Source organism: Lagopus leucura, unplaced genomic scaffold, assembly GCF_019238085.1.
Source record: "Lagopus leucura isolate 7727_CA_CO unplaced genomic scaffold, USGS_WTPT01 Super-Scaffold_739, whole genome shotgun sequence".
Taxonomy (NCBI): Eukaryota; Metazoa; Chordata; class Aves; order Galliformes; family Phasianidae; genus Lagopus; species Lagopus leucura.
In genome coordinates this window covers 8,230,749-8,254,918 of record NW_024962255.1, presented here as the reverse complement: position 1 = coordinate 8,254,918, position 24,170 = coordinate 8,230,749, and the positions used below count along the sequence as shown (strand labels likewise).

The 24,170-nt window shown below is 42.3% G+C and overlaps 1 protein-coding gene across 1 annotated transcript in view; it reads right to left on the bottom strand.

The window, feature by feature from the left end:
- ARID5B (AT-rich interaction domain 5B) overlaps window positions 1-24,170 on the bottom strand; it is a 119,070-nt gene that overhangs the window by 65,322 nt on the left and 29,578 nt on the right. The window contains exon 5 of the mRNA XM_042863137.1: window positions 3,137-3,367. Within this exon, the coding sequence (XP_042719071.1) occupies window positions 3,137-3,367 (231 nt within the window). The remainder of the gene's footprint in view (window positions 1-3,136; window positions 3,368-24,170) is intronic.

The window sequence follows — 24,170 nt, the reverse complement described above, 5'->3', positions numbered from 1 at the left end:
ACCATGACCACGCAGATGCCAGCAGAGACTCCAAGGTGCCAGCCCCCTTGGCAGGTATTTGTGGTGGCAGCTCATGCTGGAGGCACAGCTGGAGTTCCAAGACAGACAGTGGCCATCCACACGGGACGGCCTGCAGCAGCCAGGCCTGGAACACCTCACGCCATCTCCTCCAGCCCATGTTGGAGGGAGCCAATGCACAGCATCTACAGACCTTTCCAATTTAAAGAGACAAAAATCTCACACCAAAAACCCAGAATTTTTCACCTTAACTTCTGTCAACGAAACTTGATCGTTTCCTGCTTTGTTTATTTTTTTGTTAACCTCAGAATGGGGAAAAAGGGTGGAGAGATGAGAAGGAAATCAGAGCAGAACAAAATGTTTTTGTTAGAAAGGTGTAATAAAATCAGGAATAATACTTCCTGGAAAAACACTTCTCTCCATTAAAACTGCCTAACAAGAACAACAACTACACACCACAGTGAACAGGGATCTTTGTAGAGGTGTTTCTGGTCTCTCCTTGCTATTAGCTGCATCTCTTGCATGGTGTGCCAGTGCTCAGAGAGGGTGCGGCACCTCACACAGCAGTTTCTGATGGAACCCTGCATCCTCATCAGAAGTCTTGGGATCTCACAAAGCTGTTTTTCACCCACACTGCCCCAAATTTTATGTTTGCTTTAGATTTTGAGGAATTCCAGGCGATGGGGAAACACACATGGTCCCATCTTCATCTTTCTGCACACTTCTTTCATTTGCAAGTTAAGAAATAGCCAAGCCTCTCAAAATTAAGTGGGTCTGGATTCTCTTGTCAGAATTTTAGCCACATTTCTATGATCTGGTCTCCGCCTCAGATTTGACTGATAAATACCAGTGCCTTAGAGTAATCCATTTATCTACTATACCACCCTGCCTCTGTTTAGCTCTAGCAGTCATCACTTTCCACATGTGACATCAATCTGCATGATATCAACATAAACTGTTTGTATAATGAACTGTTGTACATTTTATTGTCCTGCCAGCAAAGAAAGGGATAAGACGGCACTTTGCCTATTCCCTTCAACAAAGGTAGTATAATTGACACCGTACACTCTGCAATATAGCGATGGAACCATACACTCGCTAGTTTTTCCTTCCTAGCACAGCAGGGCTTGCAAATTTTACATTCATTATTTTTGTAAAAAATATTTTTGAAGAACAGTCAATTTTTTATTTTTTAATAGGCATTTAGAAAATCTGCTTTTTAAACCAAACTACATTTTAAATACACATTATTAATTTCTATGGCAAAGATTTCTGTGGCTCTGGCTTGATAATGAGATAATTGCCTCGCAAAGGTCAAGAGAATGGCATAGTTAGCTTTCAGAGACTGAACAAAGCACTTGCTATGGTTCACTGAGCATAGTTTCTGTATCACTCCACATCTCTTTGATTCATCTATTACTAATATTCCATGATACACTTACATTATGGATCCAACTATTTCAACAAACCTGTAATCAAGGAATGACCCTGAATAAAATACTCTGCAGAAAACAGATGGTATGCTCATCAAACGCCTTCAAGCCTAAAATAACCTTTCCTATATGAGAGGGATAGTCAATTAAAACTGAACTTTATATTCTAAGCTAAAGCTCAGAGTAAATAAAACTCAACATGATAATACTGTGGTATTGGAACAAACTTCCAGGATATTTCATTCATTTTTTCCACCTCCCCATCCCCAAGAGGAACTAACATTTATAACCATAATTGAAAGCCTGTAATGTTTGGTGTGACTGTAAGTGAACTTGACAATTTGGACCTAATTTTGTAATAGTTCAACACCACAAAATTAAAACTCTTCACAGTAGCAGCATGCTCCAGTGACAACAGTACAGGAGGACAGCTCTCTCCTACCTGCCTGGAGCTGCTCTCTGCATGGTACAGGAGCAGTTCCACACCACTGAAATGCCCCAGCTCAACCTGCTGAGCTGGCGCTCCTCTCTGCCACCACAACAAAGGCCTGGACTGAGCACAAAACAAGTAACCAGCATGCTAGGGTTAGGACAAAGCGGGACGTTACTCTCCCATTACAGGCACTGCTGAGCACCTTCCCTCTCGCTCCCATTATTATGGACTAAACACATTTAAAAAATTGTCTAAAAGACCACAGAGCTTCCTCACAGAGACGTATGGAGCGCACAGCAAAGGTGCAGCCTGCAGCTACACAAGGAGATTTCGCTAGCGTGATTCGCGGCACTCATCCATCTAGTAGTAAGGGTAATAAAACTTGATTCTCACAGCACAGGCTCTTTACTAAAGAAATTACACTGGACCCATTACTAGAGCTGACCTGAGTGTGTGCAGAATAAGCATTCTGACGCATTTCACCAGTACAAATCCCGCACTTGGGTTGACTCAACAACACAAAGCAAAACAAAACCGAAATGTTAAATCACCTGGCAGCTATTGGAGTTGCCTCTTTCAGCCCCCCCTCCCCAAACTGTGAGGTGCTGCAGACTTCCCTGGAGTGGCATGGTATTCTCTATACCTTTTGAATTAAGAGATCACCTCTCAGAACTGCCTCTGTGCATGGAAAATCAAACTCCTAGTTGAAACTCCTGCTGAAAAAAAACCATCTTTCATAAAGGCCAGAAACACACAGTCTGTAGCTGACATTTGTTCAAGGCCCTTGGAGCAGATGCATGGTTGATGAGTGCTCTGCAGCAGCAAGGGATGTGCACAGAGTTTTCCTGTTTTGCATTTATTAGCATATAGCACCAACAATGGCTTTAACAAAACAACATACATTGTAAAGCTTCTGCAAAGACACAGGCCACAGGGTAATGGTTAAAGTAGATAAATTCCAAATCCAGACAAGGGATCCTTTCACTTGTACTGAGTGACTGTGCTACATACTCTATCCGTGTAACATTATCTTTGATTGTGATAAACTCAAGCTGCAAATGTGAGATCAGCAGTAGCTAGAAGCCTTCAGACTCAGAGGAAAGAGCACATTTGGTACTTAGAATTTCAAACAATAAATAGCATTGATTCACTTTAAAGGAATCACATTTTCCCCTTGGAAATCGGTGGATACCTATGAAGAAGAAAAATGTTTTTATTATGTGAAAAAGAAAATAGCTGTGAAGTGACTTACCAAACTCATCACATATACTTTCATTTTCTATAAGGGTTGGATGATCAAATGTATCCCGACAGTAGAAGATTTGGGGGTTCTTGCTGGTTACTGCAATGCCACCCAGGGCTAAAACGAACTGGTCTGTTAGTATTGAAGAAGGCTTGTCCTGAATGCGCTTTAACATGGAACGATAGCGACAGTACTGTGGGTAACTGAGAATTAGCAGGTTTGAATCTTCATCATCCTCACCTGGAAGAAGAAAAAAAAAAAAAGAGAATTACCCTTATTACATCAAAAAAAATATAGGACAAAGCTGTTAATCAAGCAGCTCAGAAAACCCAGGGCCCCAGGTTCACTGTCTTCAAGACCTATCTTTTATAACATGGTGGTTTTTGAAAGAAAGGTTAAAAATAGACATAGTTAAAAACATTTATTGGAACAGCTTCTTCTCTGGCTTCCTGTCCAGTTCTGCCATGCTTCCCCACAAAGAACTCTACCTGACTAAGGAAACTCCACTCTGAACAAGCTGGCCAATTGCCTGAATCAAAGTGCTCGCCGTCCTTTGCCAACTTGGCTGCTTTGATAGAAATATTATCTGCCATTTTCACTCAGCTCTCTATACAGCCCCACTGAGCTCATGTTGACACTACCTAACACCTTTTAAAAATAATAACACGTGAGCCCCGGAGAGCGCAGCTACTAAGGCTCTTCTGAAGTGCCTGATACTGGCCACCAAAGGGCCACGGACAGGAGCATGGCTGCTCTGAGCCGCATAGTGGTGCAAAGCGGCCCAACAGATAGAGTGAACTTTCCTCAGATTAACTGCAAATGCAGCAGGACCTACAGAGCACAATGAGCAAATGAATTTCTGAGAAGCTCATACTGTCGAAAGGTACGCTCAAAATGTAAAGCAGTCCTGAGTACGCTTCTTTCTGTTCCCCTGAGTTTTACATGATATTGGGCATAAAGGTGGCGGATGCTGAACTATCACAATCAAGTTTCATCATATGACACCAGCAGGAAACCCAACAGCAAAAATCCAGAGATGCAAACATGAGAAATTAGTCATTTGCAGGTATGCAGCCAGTACTTAACAGCACTTCTTTTTATGCTCATTTATCTCCTCAGGTGGGGCAGCTGAACATGCCTTTCCCTGCATGCCAATGAAGACAAAGCAAGAGAATGCAGCTTACATTTTCTGCTTACCCTGATTACTGAATAACTCAGTACTCAGAGACAAAAGGTCTAATATTTAATCCCATTACTAATACTGAAATCATCTTTCTCAGCCTTAAAGTAAAAATCACTTCAGATATTGAAAGAAATGTCAGATCAGCTCTTTCTGGCTAAATACAAAGGCACAGCTCGTCTCGATTTGCGTGAGGCAATGGAAATGTTGACACACAAAAGCCTACATTTACAGAAATCTCTGGAAGCAGACAGATTGTCCCGAATGTCACCAGTGCAGACAAATGTGATGCTACAAAAACCTCAGCACAGCCGAGGGGCTGGGGAAGCCCTGCTTTTATGGGCACAGCACCTGAATGCAGAACTTTGCCCACAGCCCTGAGGTAGGTGGGAAGATGAAACTATTTGCGTAGAAGTTAGAAGTAAGAGTAATACATTGTGGTAAAGAACATTTATGTTACTTCTCTGAGAAAGACAGACTTCTACTTCTTACTTCTGGCTCCAACATCTCTGTTCAGCCACAAGGATGTGACCATGCCTCAATTTCAGTAAGTGTCCCACAAGCCTCCAAAACAACGTGACAACTGCTCCTGGGATTAGGTCAGTCTCTTCCTTATTAGCAAACTCTAAAATCAGATCAGGAAAACCGTTCTAGGAATTAAGCACATGATCCATCCTTTAGCTCCTCTGAGAGTTTCATATATGCCTGCCTGACCATTATTACTACTTTATACCTCTGTGTAGATAGTGGTGAGCTGAATCTGTTGATCTGACAATGCTTTTCTCAAGCCAGGATGTGGTCAGCTTTTTAAACAGGGTGCACAGAAACGTATGTTCTATCAGCCTTTGTAGTAAACCATTACTTTCTGGACAAATTTCTCTAAGACCCTGCACAGAATTATACAAACTTCCTAACCGTGCAGACCAGCATCTTAACTCAAACCCACAGCATAAATTAAAGTCACGCAGTTTTTCACTGGATCACTTTTACCCATGCTTGTGCAACTCTGCTGAGTACTTCATGATGCATTTTTTCCTCTCCTTATTCACTCACTCTGTGTTCAACAGAAAGCTCCAAGAATGAATAAAGACTGAATAAACTGAAGATTTGCTTAGTGAAAGACAAACAGTGCTCCTGGAACAAAGACTTTTTTTCTCAGCCACACCCACACAAGAAACGAGAAATCAAAGTAGACCAATCCCTAATAAAATGGAAGCCCAAAGAAGTATTTCTCTTCTAGCACAACCGAACACGTCATTTAGCAGTGGGTTTAGTGTATATTGCTGAATATTTTTTGTAAACATGATCAGAAGGAGTTTACTGTTAGGAGGATTGAAATGTTGATTGCATTTCATTAAAATCCAGAAAAACAACGTGATTTCTAAAAACATTTGGTTGAGGTTTTTGCAAACCACGGCGCTTTATTTCTGTGTCTCACTCTGTAGCTTCAGTGGAGAAAACAAGGTAAAAGATGATACCTACAGTATGCTGCTTGTAAGATTCCACCGAAATGACTCTAATCCTATGCTTATACCGTAATTACTTGTTTTAATAACCCCCCTCCAATGTCAATTTTTCATTTACTTATATATTTCAGTGCTGAAAACAGAGCAACTGTAATTACAGCGCAAGGTTCCGCCCCTGCGTTACAAGCACTGCCTATATATGCACAGATGTAATCCAACAGTTCCCTTTGTGAGGGGTAAAGAGAGCCGGGATTTGGCACAGCCTGGCATTTATGTTGGATTACATGTTCTTCAAGTTGTCTTTGTAAGCAAGAGATGCATGAAATGCCAAACACAATGAATCTATGCAAAAACTGACTTTTCAAATCAGCACAACCATTTTTAATATGTAATGCAAGACAATTAAAAGCCCCGAAAGAAAAAGAGCCTGCTACAAGCACGCATTCCTAACAAATCCATCCAGAGCCAGAACTATTTACAGAAAGAACAGAGAAATACAGAAATGTAACTCCTTTTTGTTTGCTTGTTTCGGAAACATCAGACTACAATGTTATTGCTAACCGCCACAATCTACTCCCAACATCAGCTAGTGTGTTTTTTTTTTTTTCTTTAAAAAGACCTTCACACCATGATTTTATAGAGCTTGATGGAAAAACTATGCATGTTCCTTCCTGTACCTAATTACCTCAACTGCAAAATCTGCCAAGTATTTTGCCCTTTAGTTCCTTTAATCGTATTAGTGCAAATGCATTTGGATGCCAACAGAAACAAACATTTAAAGATTTTTGCTTAGAAGCCTCCAAATATGTATTCAGCTCTGTTAGCAAAGCACACACTCTGCTCCTTCCCAGAAAGCAGGGAGTTATTTCTTCAGAAGAAATATGAATTTGTGCCTCTTGTAAGACTAAATGTCTAGTTTCAACCCAATTTAAGTAAAATAATGTCAATACGAACTGCTCTCACAATGATTTATGCTACCTTCTGTTACTTTATTACATTAGACATTCCTTTCTCGAAGCTTTATACTTTTCGCCGTGCTCCTAGCAACCACATAAAGGCTGAGCAGCAACTTTACGCGCCTGGCACGGCTCCAGGCTCGACTGTTATTGATAATTATATTGAAGTTTCAATTTAATTGCTACTCTGTTGTGACACGGAATATTTTTTGTAATTAGGCATTTCCCATTTTCTGTCCATTCATTTTTTGTGTTACTGAAAACCATCTTTCTTTTCCCAGAAAAAAACCAGCAGAACAATGATGCAGATAAGAGCACGTACATCTGTTACTATCATTACCAACACCGCAGCGTGAAGAAAAAATTTAGAGGAAAAAAAAAATTGTGAATATAATTTCTCAGAAGGTAATTTTCTTTTCAGTTTAAGTGCTCTTATTCTTCTTCCAGTTACTCAATGATTTCCTGTTCTAATTACAAGACATTATACAGAAAGTCATTTTTAAAAAGGAAATGTACTAGAGCAGGAGACTAAATAGCGTCATTCGCTTGCTATGGTTTGAAATTCCAAACTTTTGCATCTATTTTATAAACCCTCTGCTTTACCCGGTGCGATTTATTCTGCCCCAGATCTACCATCTCTTCCAAGGCAGTTAGCACAATTGTATACATCAAAGAGGAAAACACACTTGCAGTTAAACTGCAGGCGAAAGGAAAAAAAAAAAAAAAAAAAAAACAACATCTTTTTTTTTTTTTTTTCCTCCTGACTGTAGCTGTTAAATTGGAGGCCAGCCAAGCCGAGGAGTGGAAAATATTAAAAAGTAAAAAAAAGAAAAGAAAAAGAAGAAAGCTCGTGATTAAAAAGAGAGAGAAGAGATACTCAGTTCTAAATCTAAATGAACAAGCCGCAAACTATTTCATAAAAACATACTGTGACGTAAATTACACATCAGCGTTGCAGTGTTGTGGTTATTTTGAGAAATGGCTTGTACTGTAAGTCAGCTGGTAAAGCCCCACCCTTAATGATTTTGTAATTCTCCATACAGCGATCAAGCGGAGCAGTCATGAAATTGCCAAGAAGGAAAACAGACTGAGCTGCAGAGAGTTTGTAATAAAAAGATAATGTACTTTTAACATAACAGAAGTAGAAGATTGGTTTTATTAACTAAAAAAACTACTTAAAAGGTCCCAGGCTTGCCATTTGTTTTGATAAATGTTAACACAGATCTTCATACGATAAGCAATGGAAGTATCAGGGGAACCAGATAAAATGGGACAATGCTTTGCTGTGTGGGTAGCAAATTGAGCAGGGGAGTTATTTGGAATGCAGAGCAAAAATGAAGGCAGCAGCAGCAGCGTGGTGTCCATCAGCCTTCCTCCTGCTCGCAGTATGAGCCGCTCTGCCGTCTTCCATTAGCTCCACTACTAAGGGGGCATCCCACAGGACGCACAGATCATAATTAGTTTGCCATGCTTGTATGCATGCCGTGGCCATACCATCGCTATGCAGCAGGTAGGGAGGGAGGGACGGCTCATCTGGCTATGTGGAGGCACTGGGATGGCAAGGGCTAGCAGTACTGAATGACGACAGCCAGGGCTCCCAAGTGGTCGCCTGCCCACTCACAGCAGTGCTCAGTGCCCCCAAAGCCTGGCGTTAGGCTGGGGCTTCAGCAACACACTGGGAGCACGTGTGAGGGGCTACACTTCATTCCATACAAACACTTTTTATTCCTTAACAGAGTTTTAGTGTACCACCAACATGCAGATCCCTCCACAGTCAGATAGATCTCTTCACAACCTGGTATGTGGTAAGGCTCAGATCTTTTCACTCTCTGGAGTTACTACTGCCTTGTCATCGACAATGACCAGCTCAGTCCAGAGACTGGGCATGCAGACCGAATGATTGACACGAATGCCACCAACACAGCTGCCATATGCCAAAGCAATGGTTCAAATGCATGCTAGAACATCCCCTCCCAGGAGGCATGTTCGCCACCAAGACATAAAAATGCTGAGATCATCTGTGATTGAAGACTTCTGCTCTTTAGCACTCAAGACAGACCCAGTTCTCCTTCCCCCTTTCCACTCCTTTGGCTACAATGTCCTGCAGGACGAGCACAAGAACACAGGAAGATGAGATGAGGATCACAGAAACATAAAATCATTCAAATTGAAAAAGGCCTCTAAGATTATCTAGTCAAACCATCAAGCCATTACCACCATGCCCACTAAACCACGTCTCTAACAGCCATACCTACCCTTTTCTTCAAAGTCCTCCACATTCCCATGCAGCCTGTTTCAATGCATTACCACCCTCTGACAATAAATTTTTCCTCGTATTCAACCTGTGTACAGCTAAAAGCAACAGCAGCAGATTGGATGGGAGCATTCTCAAGCATGCCTGTTCTACTAACATCCCAAAGGCCACAGCACAGCTTGCCAGCAGGCAGACCAAGCTTACTGAACAACCCAGTTCCCTCAAAAAATGCAAGAGCAATAGAATTAGCAGAACACTGCAAGAATACCAGAAGAAGGAAGAAGAAACTCTGTCTTTATGACTTAAAAACCTTTAAGATAAATCTCAAAATGAGACCACCTCTGCAGATCACCCCCCAGTCTCAAACCTCCCAAATAACCCCTATAATTGCCCAGATTCTGCATCTGGCTGAGAAGCAGTGCCAACTGTCACCTACTTCTCTGGGTACTCCTCCGAGTGATAGGAGTGCTCCCCAAAGAAATAACCTCCAATACTGCATTATGGCAGGCCCCTTGCTTGACCACCTCACGCATCCAATCCTCTGCATAGAGGCCAGGCTAAGAGCTGCAGCAGGAATCCACCAAAAAACCACTCCCGAGTGCTCTGGCACACTGAGCTCCTCTTTCCTTGGGGACCAGGAGGACTTACCAAATGCAGCTCCTCCAAGTCACCTGCCTTTTCATTCCCACAGTCCCTGTTCACTCTACCAATGCCACCTGGTGTGCCTTGGCTGGCTAATTAGTTACAAGATCTAAAAATATTAATCTGAAAATCATATTTCTCTCACAGATAAAGACAAATACAGTAATGATTTAACCCTGTGACACGGGACAGAAAATCTGTGTTTCTGGGTTTAAAACACTCTGAGTAAATTACTGACACAACAGGGATACTGCTTTGTTAGCAGGACCCACTCTGCTTGCTTTGAGAACCCCCCTCTATTTGAATGCTAATGCAATCAAGAACAAAGGACACGTGTTGCAGGGTATGGAACACAGTGATTACATTTATGTTTACCAGATAATGATGATGTTAACAAGTTGCCTGTAATTCTTACATGGACGTCTGCCTGCCTGATTTTGCTTTTATATTGATCAAAAGGCAAAAGCTATTTTGCCAATACACAGAATACCAGAGGCAGCCTTCCTGCATGTATCAGATATTTCTTCCCTTGTAAGGAGGAGTCAGAGCTAATTCTGAGAATTTTGTGCCACTTCCCCAGCTCTCTGTTTTCTGTCACAGCGCCAGAAGAGCAGCAGTCGTTCAGAGAATTCCTAAGATTAGTGTAACATTTGAAAGAGAGGACTTACAAACCTACTGGAGATTTTAACTACTGTTCCACCCAACAGCAATGCAGTCATTAATTAAAAAAAAAAAAGAAAAAGACAGCAACATCTCATGCGTATGTAAAGCACATGACTGAAGAACATTTTACAGTCAGTGATTTGGACTGAATTTGTTCTAGTCCTACTTAATGGGGACAAAACAGGGCATGTTCATCAATGACTGACAGTAGGTCCATATAATTAAATCTTACATAATATTTATCTCATCAAATCACTTCGAATTTAAACCTTAAGTCTGACTTTGAAGAAGACAAAAGAAATTTAATAAAGTTTCCAGACGGATGTTCAGTGCCTTCTTCCATACCCTGATGCAATACGCAGCTCCGCATAACTGTGGCTCCTGCTCTGCACACCCTGGGCCCTCCTGTGCCATAGGAAGCAGGTTTATGAGGTGTTTCCAGGCTCCAAAGAAGAGTGACTGACAATCATCATTTCCAGCTTTATATAACCCTTCCATCCACAGCCCTGAGACTGCTTTATGGAGATGAGTAAAAATTATTATCCCCATTACACAGGGAGAGAAACTGAGACAGAGAGAGCTTAAAGGATTTATTCCACAACATCAAGCAACTTAAAGAGCAACGGAGACAGCAAACAGCCAGCAGAAGTCCTCACTGGCAAGGATTTCTGGGTAAGGAGAGTTTTCCTAAGTTTCCTCGAAAGGGAAGCGACCATCCCAACCTCCTGCCTCCACAGAAACAGGGCAAGCAAGGACCAGGTGAAGCTCTGTGCTGAGGCATCTCTGCCGCTCCTCCTCTCTGCCCTGCCTGCCCACCTCAGCCACTTCTTCAAGCCAGGAGCATCCTGCGCTGATGCCCAGCCAGGATCAGCCCTGCACAGAGAGGTTCGTGGTGCTGAGCCACAGATGAGTGCAGTGACAGCAGCTGGAGGAGGAGGGGAACAGTGCCAGGAACATGGCTGAGGTCAGGGCTGGGCCCTGAGAACCTCTCTCTTCCTCATCACCCACATCTCCCTCCCTACTTGTTCCTCAGGGCACACAAGCAGGTCAGCCCGTGGCCAAACAGCAACAGATCACTATGGAAAATGGCTCTGATGGTTTTACACTGCCCTATTAGCTTTCTAAAGCAGATGGAGAAGGGGGAAGGGGGAGATTGGTTATAGAAGGGAGCACATGCTGCCTGTCCTCTTGAATGTTCTGGGTCATGTGGACCATTCAGGTTGAATGTGCATCAGCTTTAAAACAAGTATTTATCCTGGTTGTCGTGGTTACTGATAAGCAGCTTCAATTCTGCTGATAACAAAAAGAAGAAAGAATTAAAAAGGGGAGGGAAGCTCAAAACATAATTTGGTAACATGACGAAGCCAAGAAGAGGAATTAAATCACATTAAACAAGCCAACTGTACTGTAAATGGCTCTGCCTCTCTATTTGCTTTTAAATCATCGAAGAACCAAATATGGCAGCTGCTTCAGTTTTAACAAACAAACAGTAAAAATCCCTTCTAACAACGAAAGGAAATAATGATATACGTTCCTTTAGCTGCATTCAAACATAATTTAATTTTCCTGAGGTGAGATTTGCACAGGGAACAATCAGATAATAAGTGTTATCATTCTCGTAGACAAAACTGAACCAGCACTTTGCAATTCAAAGTGCTATTTAATGCACCATTTTCAGCAATCTCTGAACACCATCCAACACACCACTGTACTACGCTTCAGTACTTACATGCAAACCTGCTTCTGAAAATACTCAAGCAAGACAGTACAACAAGCACAAGTACTGCACTGCCGCTATGGCTGCAGCTCCACACTCCCTGAAGAGTTCTCATGAGCAGGTTTACAACCAGGGACTTCTCCTACACCTTCTCTTCATCTTTTCTATGACAGCTACGACTATGTGTCCTGGGCTCCTTTCTTCTGAAGCACAGCACTGTGCATAGAAAACAGTGAGGACAGAAAAACTCTACGCTTGCAGAAAAATGGGCAACTGGAGCCACTGGCAAAAGAGGCACCCACTGTTTTACAGGGATGATAATTAACCACTGGAACAACAAAACAAAGGCAGTAACAGGTTCCCTAAGCCAGTGCTCAAGAAAGAATATTTTTCTCTGATGATACTTTCCAGGCTGACGATTTCTAAACTTGTGTTCTGTTCCTCACCTTCTGTGCTGAGGAGGTGAAGAGGTACACAGCAGATCCATCTTGCTTGGGAAAACGTTAAGGAATGTAAAATCAAAAGACACGAGAATCCACTAAGAATTAAGCTAAGTTCTTGGGCTCAGTATTAGACTAACAGGTCTCCTGTCATCTCCTCCCTCCTCTTTCACACAGCATTCACACAGAAATGAGAGAAGTACATGACACAGCCCAACTCCAATGGGATTGTCACACCATCCCTCCCATGGGCAGAATGCATCGCCTTCATTTTCCATTGCCCCCAAACGCATGGGTCAAAAGCCTTATCTCCATGTTCCACACAGCGCCTTCCACCATCATCCTCCAAACTCAGAAGAGCTCAGCCCTTCTCAGAACAGCAGCGACAGACTGCCGGTCCCAGGGCCGTGACACACGGGGCGGAGGGCGGAATGGGTCCGGTGATTTAAAGAGTGCAGCTCTGCTTCTGACATTTATGCCCTCTTTGAAACCCTTAATGAAGTAACAACCCCGTTAATTCTTGCCGGGTATTTAGTACACATAAAAATTGCATTATCTACTATTTACCATGTACTACACACAAGCGGTATCTGGCTCCATATAAAAATAACAAGCTCACTGTAACCCTCCGCTCCCTAACCATACTGCTGATTTCTTTGACACATGGAGAAGTGAGAATAATTACATTTTACTGACTGCGTCTCATTACACTGATTTAAGTAAGATTTCCAAAGCTGCAAAAATGTGCTTTCCAATTTCGTTTGTTTCCAGCAATTCCTCCGAAGACAGTTAGTAAAATCCTCAGAAATCATCATCAGTATGGACAAAAATTGTACCCTTCTCATGTGGACATTTGACAGAGGGATAATAGGGTCTAGAAACACCACAGTCAGACGTTTCTTTTCTATTTAATGTTTCCTTCTGTGCCAAACATAATATAACAGACAAGTGTTAGAGAGACATGCAGGGGGGAGCCTGAATAGCGAGCTTTAAAAGAGGTCTTTAATAGAGAAGCAGTATGCTTAGTCTTCGACAACATTCAATGGCAATTTATTTGCAGCCATTTTCTCACGTAACCTTTCACACTGGAGCAGGTAAGATAGAGCACAAGACAATTTGTCAACTGCCAGAGATGAACAAAAGAAACCATTTTTAATAAGCTTCAGCAGCCCCTTTTATTTGTTTTGCAACATGTTAATAACTTTTTTGGAAGTCAATCAAAGGCAAGAAGAGCAAAAGAAGTCAAGCTGGGAAACAAAAAAACACAGTTTAAGAATTTTACAGATAAACTTAAGTTATCATCTGCGGTGTAATGATGCTTAAACCCGAGAGCGGCACAGAATTTGAATTAGCATGCTGCTGTTTCTTAGAAAAAAACACGCTGTGGTTACAAAAAATGCTACCTCCATGTATTTTTTCTCCAAGAATTCACGGTCCTTTATCTCATCGCAATGCAGTATGTACCTGTCATCAGGATAACCTCACTGCCACGCAACCAGGGCAGATCAGGCTGGTGGGGAGCTGCCCGGCTCCCGGCCGCTGACGTAGCTGCATCCCTGCGCTTCCAGCACCTCACACAGCCTCACTCCCTACCTCAGCGCCTACTGACATTGGGCCAAAAAAGTCTCCACAAGGCTCAACAGCCATCGTCGGGCCAAACGCTCCTAAGAACTCTCAGCCCCATTTCTGAGGGGAACACCTTCTGGTGCTGAGAAGTCAGAGCACCCAAGCAGGGAGCTATCGAAATCCCAACACCATAAGCTGCAAAATCTGATGAAGTGTTAAGTAATTTCATTAATGTTATGAAAACACAGAAAATTCCCTTGGAAAATTTCACACAGGTTTTCCCATCTCCCTGCACATTACTCATGGCCTGAGAGACGTGTGAGGAGCAAACAGAGAGAAATTAAGGTTTTCTCAAGTCAACTTGGATGGAGTCCTAGTCTCACTGAAAGAAAGAGCGGGCTTGTGGGCTTCAGTGGGAAGAGGGCTGGGCCCTTTGAACTAGGTTATTAAGGCATCTGGAAGAGAGGTAGAAAAGTTTATGGTTGAGAGAAGATGCACTCGAGAACAAAAGGAGCTGCCAGTCAGATGAGCACCCTCCTTGCTCGGTGGTGAAAAGGCTCCCAGCTGTCAGCAGACACACACCTGCACGGTTTGATACCCCAGCCCCAGATCAGATTTTCATTTTAAAGACTTTGCAGGGGAGCTGTTATCTAGTAGCAGAGGGAAGGAACAGACAAAGAGAAGCATTTGCTCCTCAAGAAAGTGGAATAGCCTCCTGAACAAGTAAGGCTGCCTGTGATGTGAACCTGCCAGCCCAGCCCAGCCCGTGCTCCTCCTGGGAACTAGCACTGCACCTCTCTTCCTCTCCTGCAGGACCAGGAAGCAACTCCTGGCGAGGGAGAGAAGCCACGCTACTTGAATTATCTGAAGAGGCCTCAGGTGGAGGCAGGGTGAGAAAGGATTTCAGGACAAGTTATGCCTATGAGCTGAGTAGAACAAGTAAGTATCCTCCCACTCCTTTCTCTAGGCAGACTCTTTCCAAGTTTTCAGCGAGAGCAGAAGTCTCCAGTCAATCTGCCCAGGAAGGGCCTGCACAGGGCTGCCAACGTTCCCAAAAGCACCAGTGGCTCGTGCTCTGCTCCCGACGGGTTCTGGTCTGACACCCAGCAGAGATGAAGGCTCTAAGTAGGAAACAATCCCAACATACTATCTGCTAGTCTGGAGTGTGCTCTAATAATAGATAGCGCTGTCTGTTTCAAAGCTCTTAATGGACGCTAATTAGTCCTCAGGGCATTCCTATGAGGCAGGTAGATAGATAAGTATTATTTCTTCTGTTTTACATGTGAAATAAGCTCCCTAGAGATGTTTCGACTTGCTTAAGGCCACCGAATGAGTCACAGAGCTTCAGTCTCAGCAGGCCTGGCTCCCAGGCCTGGGTTCGGACCGCTCACCAGTGCTCCTTCACCAATGCAAGGGCAAAATCTTCACTTCAAATGTGGGCTTAGCAGGGAAGGAACATCAGAGAGGGGTGGCAGCCTGGGAAAAACATTCTCTGGGAAGGGAGCTTCCAGAAGAATGATGAAACAGAGCCTGGTATCTACTGAGTGCCAGACATCAAATCTAGGGCAAGGCGAGATGAAAAACACTCTGATATGAAAACGTAGGAGTTTTTGCTACATACTCTATTCAAGCACTGGGGGCTGTTTATTGTGACTTGTGACTACCACTAATGTCAGATAAATGGTTTTAGGTTCTTAATTTCTAGCATAGCCATGAGTTAACACAGAGTTCCACAGGATGCATACAGGTAAATCCCTGGAAAAAGGAATGCACAGTGTCAGCATCACAGCAGTCACTCCTCACTTCAGCTTTAAAAAAAAACCCTTAATTTTTGCTTCCACAGTGCTAGAGGACCAATCTCCAGCAACTATCGGCTATGCAAAACATTACTAATTTACCAGAGGGAAAAAAATTATTTATGCGGTGCATTATCAATCTTAAACGGTGATGTTTAAGCACAAGGCTGATGAACTACATGCAGTATAACGCAGCTGCTTTGCATTTTGATTCCTTTATTTATAGACCACGGCAAATTAATAACTCAAAAATGTTGTTCCAGGCAAAGTAATGGACACACAATAAAACTATTCATTTCCTCAAAGGTCACTCTAGGAGAAGCATACATTGTTTAGAAGCCTACCAACAACGCTATTGTTCCGAAGAAAAGTGAAAATACATAATAAGCAGTTAGTGCACATATCTGCATTGGAGACCCTAGGCTAATTTAAAGTGCAATCTTAAGGCAATCAATCATACTCTAAAATTACTTCATTTTCCAAACTGTTTACACTTTTTAAGTTACAAATCCACTTTCTGCTATTTCAACTCACGATTTACAGCTCCAGATTTAGCCTGCCTTGGCTTGCTGCCAAGCGCTAGTCATGAGGGAGCTAATGATCTGAACAGATCAGTGTTTTATAATGGAGAAAAGCGCATGTAAATTTCCAGTATGTCTGCAAGTAATCAAGGCATGCTGACTATAAATGAGGCGGCCTGAAATTTATTTTAGGAGAAATATCTTAAAGCCGCACTTTTTATCCCGGCCAAGAAAGAAACAAAAGAAAATCTCTTTTTAAAAGGTACTCCAAGATTATTCTAAATTATTCTAAATGAAAGTGCTACACAAACAATATGTTAAAGAACAGTACAATAGCTGATTTCCTTTAGTGTTTCTATCTTGGCCAGATCGTATCCTTATCACGGCAAGCTGGAACATTAAACTCTCTACTTCATGGAATCAAAACACAAGAGTGCTTCATATTACATTATAGAAAAATGAGCCGTTCCCTACAAACAAGGTCAGATTTCTGGAATGCCAAAGGTCTACATTCAAACAGAGCCGGGAGGAGGGGAGGCTCTGCCCACTCCACTCTCTGCAAAACAGTGGGAAATGAGACCCAGCAATCTAAATGCGTTTTAATAGCCAAAATGCTAGAAAGAGAACAAGAAGTCTCTCGGGAGACGATACTTACATTAAGCATGATCTTTATTGTTTCATTACAGCGGCATAGCCAAATAATGACTTTGTGTTACTGTACAAATAATGCCGGATCCTCATTTTCTAGCGGAAATAATTACTCTATTCTATCATATTCTGTTTACCATCAGCTACACGCACGCTCCCCCTTGCAGGCACAGCGCAGTGGTAGCTTTGGGGCCAGACTGAGAAAAGTTTTAGGCTTTTCCAAGTCTTTAAAGGCTGTACGAAGGAGGCATATTCTGACCCAAAAGCAGCTTTAAGAATGGAGCTATAAATATTCTTGTATTGTACTTCGTGAAATTCAATCCATCATGATGGATATTTCGGTTATAACATTATTACATGCCTAAACTCAATTGTATAATTGCATAGGGCCAGAAACAATAAGCTGGCATCGCTTTGTTACAGCATACTACAGCTTTAAAATACCTGTAATCATAAATCAGCGTAATTATTTGAAGTACTGTCATGAAGCAGAGCAGAAAAAGAAAAATTAAAATAAACTAGCTGGTAGAGACTCTCAGTGCACTTTCTAGAGATCACAGAGCTTTGGTGGCCTTAGCTCTCACCACCACTCCAGCCAGGCAAGCCTTTCTCTCCACACAGCCTGGACAGGCACCCAAAGCAGCTCACTGCCCCATAGCTTTCCCACAGCAGCCACAGCATCGAGGCAGACTGCGCCTTGGTTCTTCGAGAGGCAAAAATCCCTGAAGATGGCTGCGGCCCTTCTTCCCTCCCAGTACCCCACATTACACAAGGGCTCTCCAAATCTCATCCCTGCCCCCCGCCAGCCATGCCGAATTTCAGGCTCACTGGAGGCACTGGGCTACAGCATGACTGAAGTTAATATTAAAACATGGATTCCTCCCACAGCTTCACTGAAAAACAACATTGAATTCACAGGGACGAAGATCTCCACAATCTTTCCTGTTCTGTTCTCCTTGCTGCTTTTAAATCTCTAGTTCCCTTTATTTTTTTGTGATCTCCACAGATCTCAAACAATGTACTTTGTTGCTTTTGATACTTATGTGAAGAATGCACAGTCTTTCACAAAGATGCTCCCTTGGCCAAGCGCTTTCTGACTAGCAGAGCTCAGCAACACACACGCTTGTTGTATACACACACCTACTCACAGTTCCATCACAGACAACTAAAGCACACACAATAAATATGACACAGTGACTGGAAGGTGATTAAAAACCTCACTTTGTCAAATACTCAGCTTTCACTCTCACACGCTGGGACATCATGAATTGGAAACACAACTGAAAGTAGGTAAGATCTGAATTTCCAAAGTATGAGGAAGAAAACCCCGTTTCTTTTAAATACATCTACAAGAAGCAAAAAAGAGGGAACAAAAGATCTGGGGGCAGAGGATAAAACAACTCACAACCTCAGGAAAAACTTCTAAAAGAAAAACAAATGTAAATAAAAAGGAGATATATAAATAAGGGACATGAACAATTTTTGAGAACAAAAAAACATTTGATACCATCAGAGCCTGTGTCACAGAGTGGCTATTAAGCAGCATAAACATTCATTTTCAGTCTCACTGAGTCACCCAGAAAAGCTGGCTCTCTAAAAATGAGGCCGATGGAGTCTGAGATCCAGCCCTACTTTCCTTTACTCCAACTTGGAATCGTTGTACAGTTACAATGCAGAATGTCAGAATACGGTAAACAGAACTGAAAAAGGGAAAGAAAACAATTTTTTTCCCTACAAGTCAGGTTCAGTGCTTTTGCCTATTAAAGTAACCAAATATGTTTCTCTCTGAAATCAAAGCCAAAAGGCAGCATGCCAGACACAGTTAACAGATAAATCAACGTTCCCAAAGGGCGGGCTTTTTTGTTTTGGGGGGTTTCTGCCTGACAACAATCTTGTGGCAAGCAAACAGAACACCCACTGCACATCTTGTCAATCTACTCACATGAAACAGGAAAGGAAAAGTGAATACTTTCGAAGATCTACTCGCTGTTTGGAAAAACTTCATGTTCTAACCTCTCCGTCAAAGGTCACGGTTTTCGTAACTACAAAGTCTGCAGCCATTGTGAAGCCTCGACATATAGTGTGTAATTGCAGTTAATTTATCACTAAGGTTATTGTATATTAGCTGGGGAGTTTGTAAACACGAATGAATCACAGGTTTCATTTTTGTGTCCCTTACAAACTGGAAGACCTAACAGTTTCCTGTTCCAACATTCAAAATAGTATTGCTTCTATAAACCCACTCCAGTCTCCTTGCCAGCAGTTTCCATTTAATTAAACTGACAGCAAAACAGGGCCCTTACTAATGTGTTCCAGACCAGTTTTCCTTCAATGTAAATTCTCAGGCATGAAATTACATCTGAAACAGACACAATAATCCCTCTATATCTTAGTCAGAAGTTTAATCTATACTAAAATAACATTTTCTTTGTCTATATTGAAATGTGCTTTAGAATTCAGTGATCTTTTCTCAGTTGAAGTTCAGGGAATTATTTAACTTCCATTCACCCTACAGTCAATTCAGAATTTTCTTCCGGCCTGCAATTTATACATTCATTGTTGGTTTCTAGGCCACGGGCGGCAAAATGATCTCGTGTGCAAGAAACCAGACTCAGGTCAGGCTTCAAACTTTTACTTTCTGGGAGTGCAACAGGCTGGTGGCATGAGAAAACCAGTCTGCAGCTGCTTGAAGCCAGCTAACTTCTGTGAGCTAGCAACCTGATCTTTCACACAGATCCTTGAGTCAACTAGCTGTAAAGAAGGAAACTGATGAGATTTGTATGTACCTTCAATAAAATGAAGGTGGGGTTTCTTGTTTGTTTAATGGTCCATAACGTTTTCCTCATCTAGTCAGTCCTGTCAGTGCAACACTGATGCACAGATACCCATGGCACCCAGGGAGAAGGGAACATGCACAAGAGCAGTTGTTTATCTCCTGGGAACTATGGGGTTCGTGGTCATCAGCTCAATGAACTGCAGCACAACACATTTACGCCAGGCCTAAGTGAGATGGGGATCTCCGAGATACACAGAGCATTTCAATCCTGGCTCATGTGCTGCCTTTTTCTGTGCTGGTACCAGGACAGCCAGGGGACACCACAGCCACCAGCAATTCAAGCCTGAAATAGCAGAGGACTTCGAGAACCTGGGATGGATGTGTCCAGAGTAAAATCTGGAAAAGCTGCAATTAGTAGAATAATTGTTCTTTACTCAATGAAGGTAGCGTGTGTCACAATGGGGACCTCACTGCAACTGCCAAGCCACACCTTTTCACTTGATAGGACAGAGAAGCTTTATCTCTGTCAGTTACACGGTGATTGCAAAAACACTCTCCAGGCTTGCTGCCTGACCTTGCAGCCAAGTCCATGCTATGATACTGCAGAGAAGCTGCTCTGCCTTGCTGCTCTGTGGGCTCCTGCTACAGGACACTGAGCCAAGCCTTGCTGCTGCAGGTCTCCGAGCTCAATGGGAATGGTACAGCATTCAGCCAGTAACACCTAAAGCCACATCAGGACAGACACACTGTGGCAGGATGGCTGAGGTTCAAATGGCTTAGCAGTGACTGTCATCTCAACTTTTTCATCCTGGAAAGGATTCTGGCAATTACCTTCTTTCTGATGCCAACTATGCTTTCCAAAGGTAGGTAGGCACACTGATCTAAAAGGGCCTGAAGTCATCTCAAACACAGATTCGGAGTGAAGTTTTAGCACCACCAAGTTTTGGCAACAAGCTGTATAGATGAGTTCAGACACAGGTACATAAGCACTCTTTTTCTGGCCTTGTCCTACCTGTGACACTCAGCACAACGTGTGCCCAAGACTTCATGTCCTGACAGCTTGAAATAGAATGGAAATACGATGACCATATGAAGCACAAGCAACAAAACCACTGTTTAAGATAAGATAAAACTAAACCACATCTTTTTCCAAGTCTTCTACTTGCCCAGTGAAAACTCTGCAAAATCTCTGTCACGTTCCCAACATAAAATACCTTCTGCCAAAAAAGTGCTCCATGATTTTAAGTAAGAAATTTGTCATGTACCCAGTATTTATGAATGACGCTTTTGGACTCAAAACGTTTTCGGAGCCCTAACAATATAATTTCTACATACTGTTGTCACAGTCTTGTGCAGTGGAAGACAATGGCTAGTCATTAGCTTGATTAGATACCCTCTTAGCAGCTACTGTTCTTCCATTTCCTTGAGGAACCCTCCTTCTAGAGACAACACTCACCAAGCATTCTCCAGATAAAAAGCAGGTAAAGCACTTGTAACTTCTAGGCTGACTTTGCAAGGCAACGAGGGGCAGAAGGGTCTAACAGAGTAGCAGCTTTTCTTCATCTTGTGCTTCCCCAGGCTGACAGAGGAAGCCATGAGATACTGATGCGTACAAACACCCTGCACGATTGGCCAGAAATGAGGAAAAGACTTTTCATATTCATTTATACGTATTCGTGAATGTGTGATCAGTTAAAAGTCTGCCAGTGACTACCATTGGCACAACACTACCATTTCTGCCACAACAGGTGAAAAATGCTCCTACTCCATTTGTGCAAAAATGCTGGACTTATGTTATCAAACACACAAATTCTTGTCCACGCTCTCCCCTTTTCTCCTGCACTCCCCGCCTTCAAAATAGTGGGGACGAAATTGGCCTCATTTCCTGTAAATTTCATTTAGACCCAAATGTTCTTAAGTATGTTGTCAGGGAATATATTTTAAGGCTGTTACATTCACATCTGATCTCCTACCCTATGCTTTTAAGATATTAAATAGGCTTTACCCAATAAATTACATGTTGCATGCCTTGCAACTGCATGGCATCTGAAATCACCGAAGGCAAAATCCTGGGCCATTCAGTCACTGTACACAAGCCAGAGGGCCCAGTTCTAAACACACTAAGGCAAAACTGAGCGCACGACCTTCCCCATGCTGCCCCAGGCGGTGCTCCCCCCCGGCTCTCCATGCTGCCTCACCTCTCCCTGTCCCCTATGGAGCCACAGTTGGAGACCACAATGGAGCACTGCCTCAGCACCAAGCTTCTCATGTGTCCCCAGCCAGCCTGAAACCTGCAGAAAATGGCACTGACTGCCCCAACACCGAGTGGGATGATGATCCCAGCAGCTCTATTCCTGTTGAGGAATATAATAGCTGGGTAGGAGAAACAAAGCAACTCTCTCTGTCCCAAAAATACTCATGAAGATACACACCATCCTGCCACTCACACTGCTGTAAGTTTTCCTACTGAGCATCATAGCAGCAAGCCCAAGCCCAAGGTACAGCCCTGAATAATTATGCCTAGAAAAAGAAGCGCTCCTTCAACTTTTGATAGAATCATATCATAGAATCATAGAACAGCCTGGATTGAAAAGGACCACAAAAATCATCTGGTCTCAACCCCCCTGCCATGGGCAGGGTCGCCCACCACTACATCAGGCAGCCCAGAGCTCTTCTCCACCTGAGCTGGAAGGCTTCCCTCCACAACCAGGCAGTGGGCAGGGAGGCAGTTGGCAGCAGGGCTCCAGGGGCTGAGCATTGCTGCTTGAGCAGCCCAGCCCACTGCACCACCAGGAGCCTGCCTGGCACATAGCACAGGACCCCATGTTTCATGTTTTGCAATAGCACAGAGACAACAAAGAAAACAAATTTGAGAAACACTGTGGGAAACGCGCCAGTGTTTTAATGAACGCTCCCTTTAGAAATGAAGCCTTTTTTAGCCAAACCACTATGATTTTGTTTTAGTGACTCATACAAATGGATTCTGGATAAGGTTTAAAAACGGGATATTTTCTCTTCTGCTTCTAGGTTCACCTCAAGACATGTGAATGAAAATATAGCAGCAGGAATATTAAGCTGGACTTATACTCACCAACAGACACTAAATAGGGATCTACTAAATTTGTAAAGCTTAGCTGAAGTTTCAAATATACAATTCTGAAAATACAATTCCTCTTGAAGTCAGGCTGGGCACAGGTCATAAAACTATAAAAAGATACTTTGTCCCTATAGACCGTGAGAAGCTAATCATTAGCCACCCATTTATAGTGTTTACCTGTTTATTTTGTTATTTTAATATATTTCCGTTGTAGGAGCCCATTCTTTATTTCTACCACATGGGTAAAAATAAAAAGATCCACTGCCTCCAGGCAAAATATTTTTGAAGACAAGGACATTTGCCAGATTAAAACCAAACATAAAAACAAAGCGTACATAAATTTCTGTTTGACTACTGTTGGGCATTTGAAATGGCACACGTTTTCTTTGGAAATATTTTCTTCCACTTTCTGATACAAATGATGGTAAAATATGTACCCGGCAGCAAAGCGAGGGAACTAAATTTAAAATGCATAAATGCATTTTCAGACCACTCTTTCATTTTTGCTTTTTTTTTTTTTTTTTTTTTAAAAAAAAAAAAAAAAAAAAAAAAAACTTTCTTTTTCCAGGGCGAGGGAGGAGGGGGGAGCTCGTACTGCTGTACTGAAGTACTGTAAGTTCTTTTGCCTTTTAACAGAAATATGTAAACAAGGTGTATGACTGTAGGGTAATGTTCTAGTCACAAAGCATTCAAGAGCCAGAGTGAAGCTATTTAAAGAATGGAGTATTCAATTCCTGAGGCCAGATGCTAGTATAAATACGAAACTATGTTCACACTGCAGATTAAATTATTTTTAGTTTCTCCATTTCAACTGCCAAAATTATTTGGTTGCGTTTTGCTTCGTTTTTTTTTTTTTACACTACACCACAGAACTTATGGGGCCACTTTTGCAAGTTTCTGAACAAGGGATTACGCACACAAGCACACAAGGACTTTTTCAGCTATTTTCTCTGTGCAACCAAAGTGGAAGTGTATATTGACATACATTGGGTCACTTAGGGAGTAAGAAAGTTAAAAAATGGAGCCAAAACATTTGAGATTCTTGATGTAGACTTTTATAGCACCTTATCATTTAATTTTCATCCCATAAAGCTTTTAATCTGGAAATACTCTGTGTGAAAAAAAAGTGGAAACTGTGGTTTTAAAGTAATTGAAGAGAAAAACATGCATAAAGACAGCATTACACACTGTCTACTGGGTTTGCCAAGAGAGCTCACCAGATACTGCTAAGAATAACAAGTTGAAGTCATCAGTAATTAACTGAAACCCAAATAATCAATAATCCCGTGACCCTGCCACAGCAAGAACACACTTGAGTCCA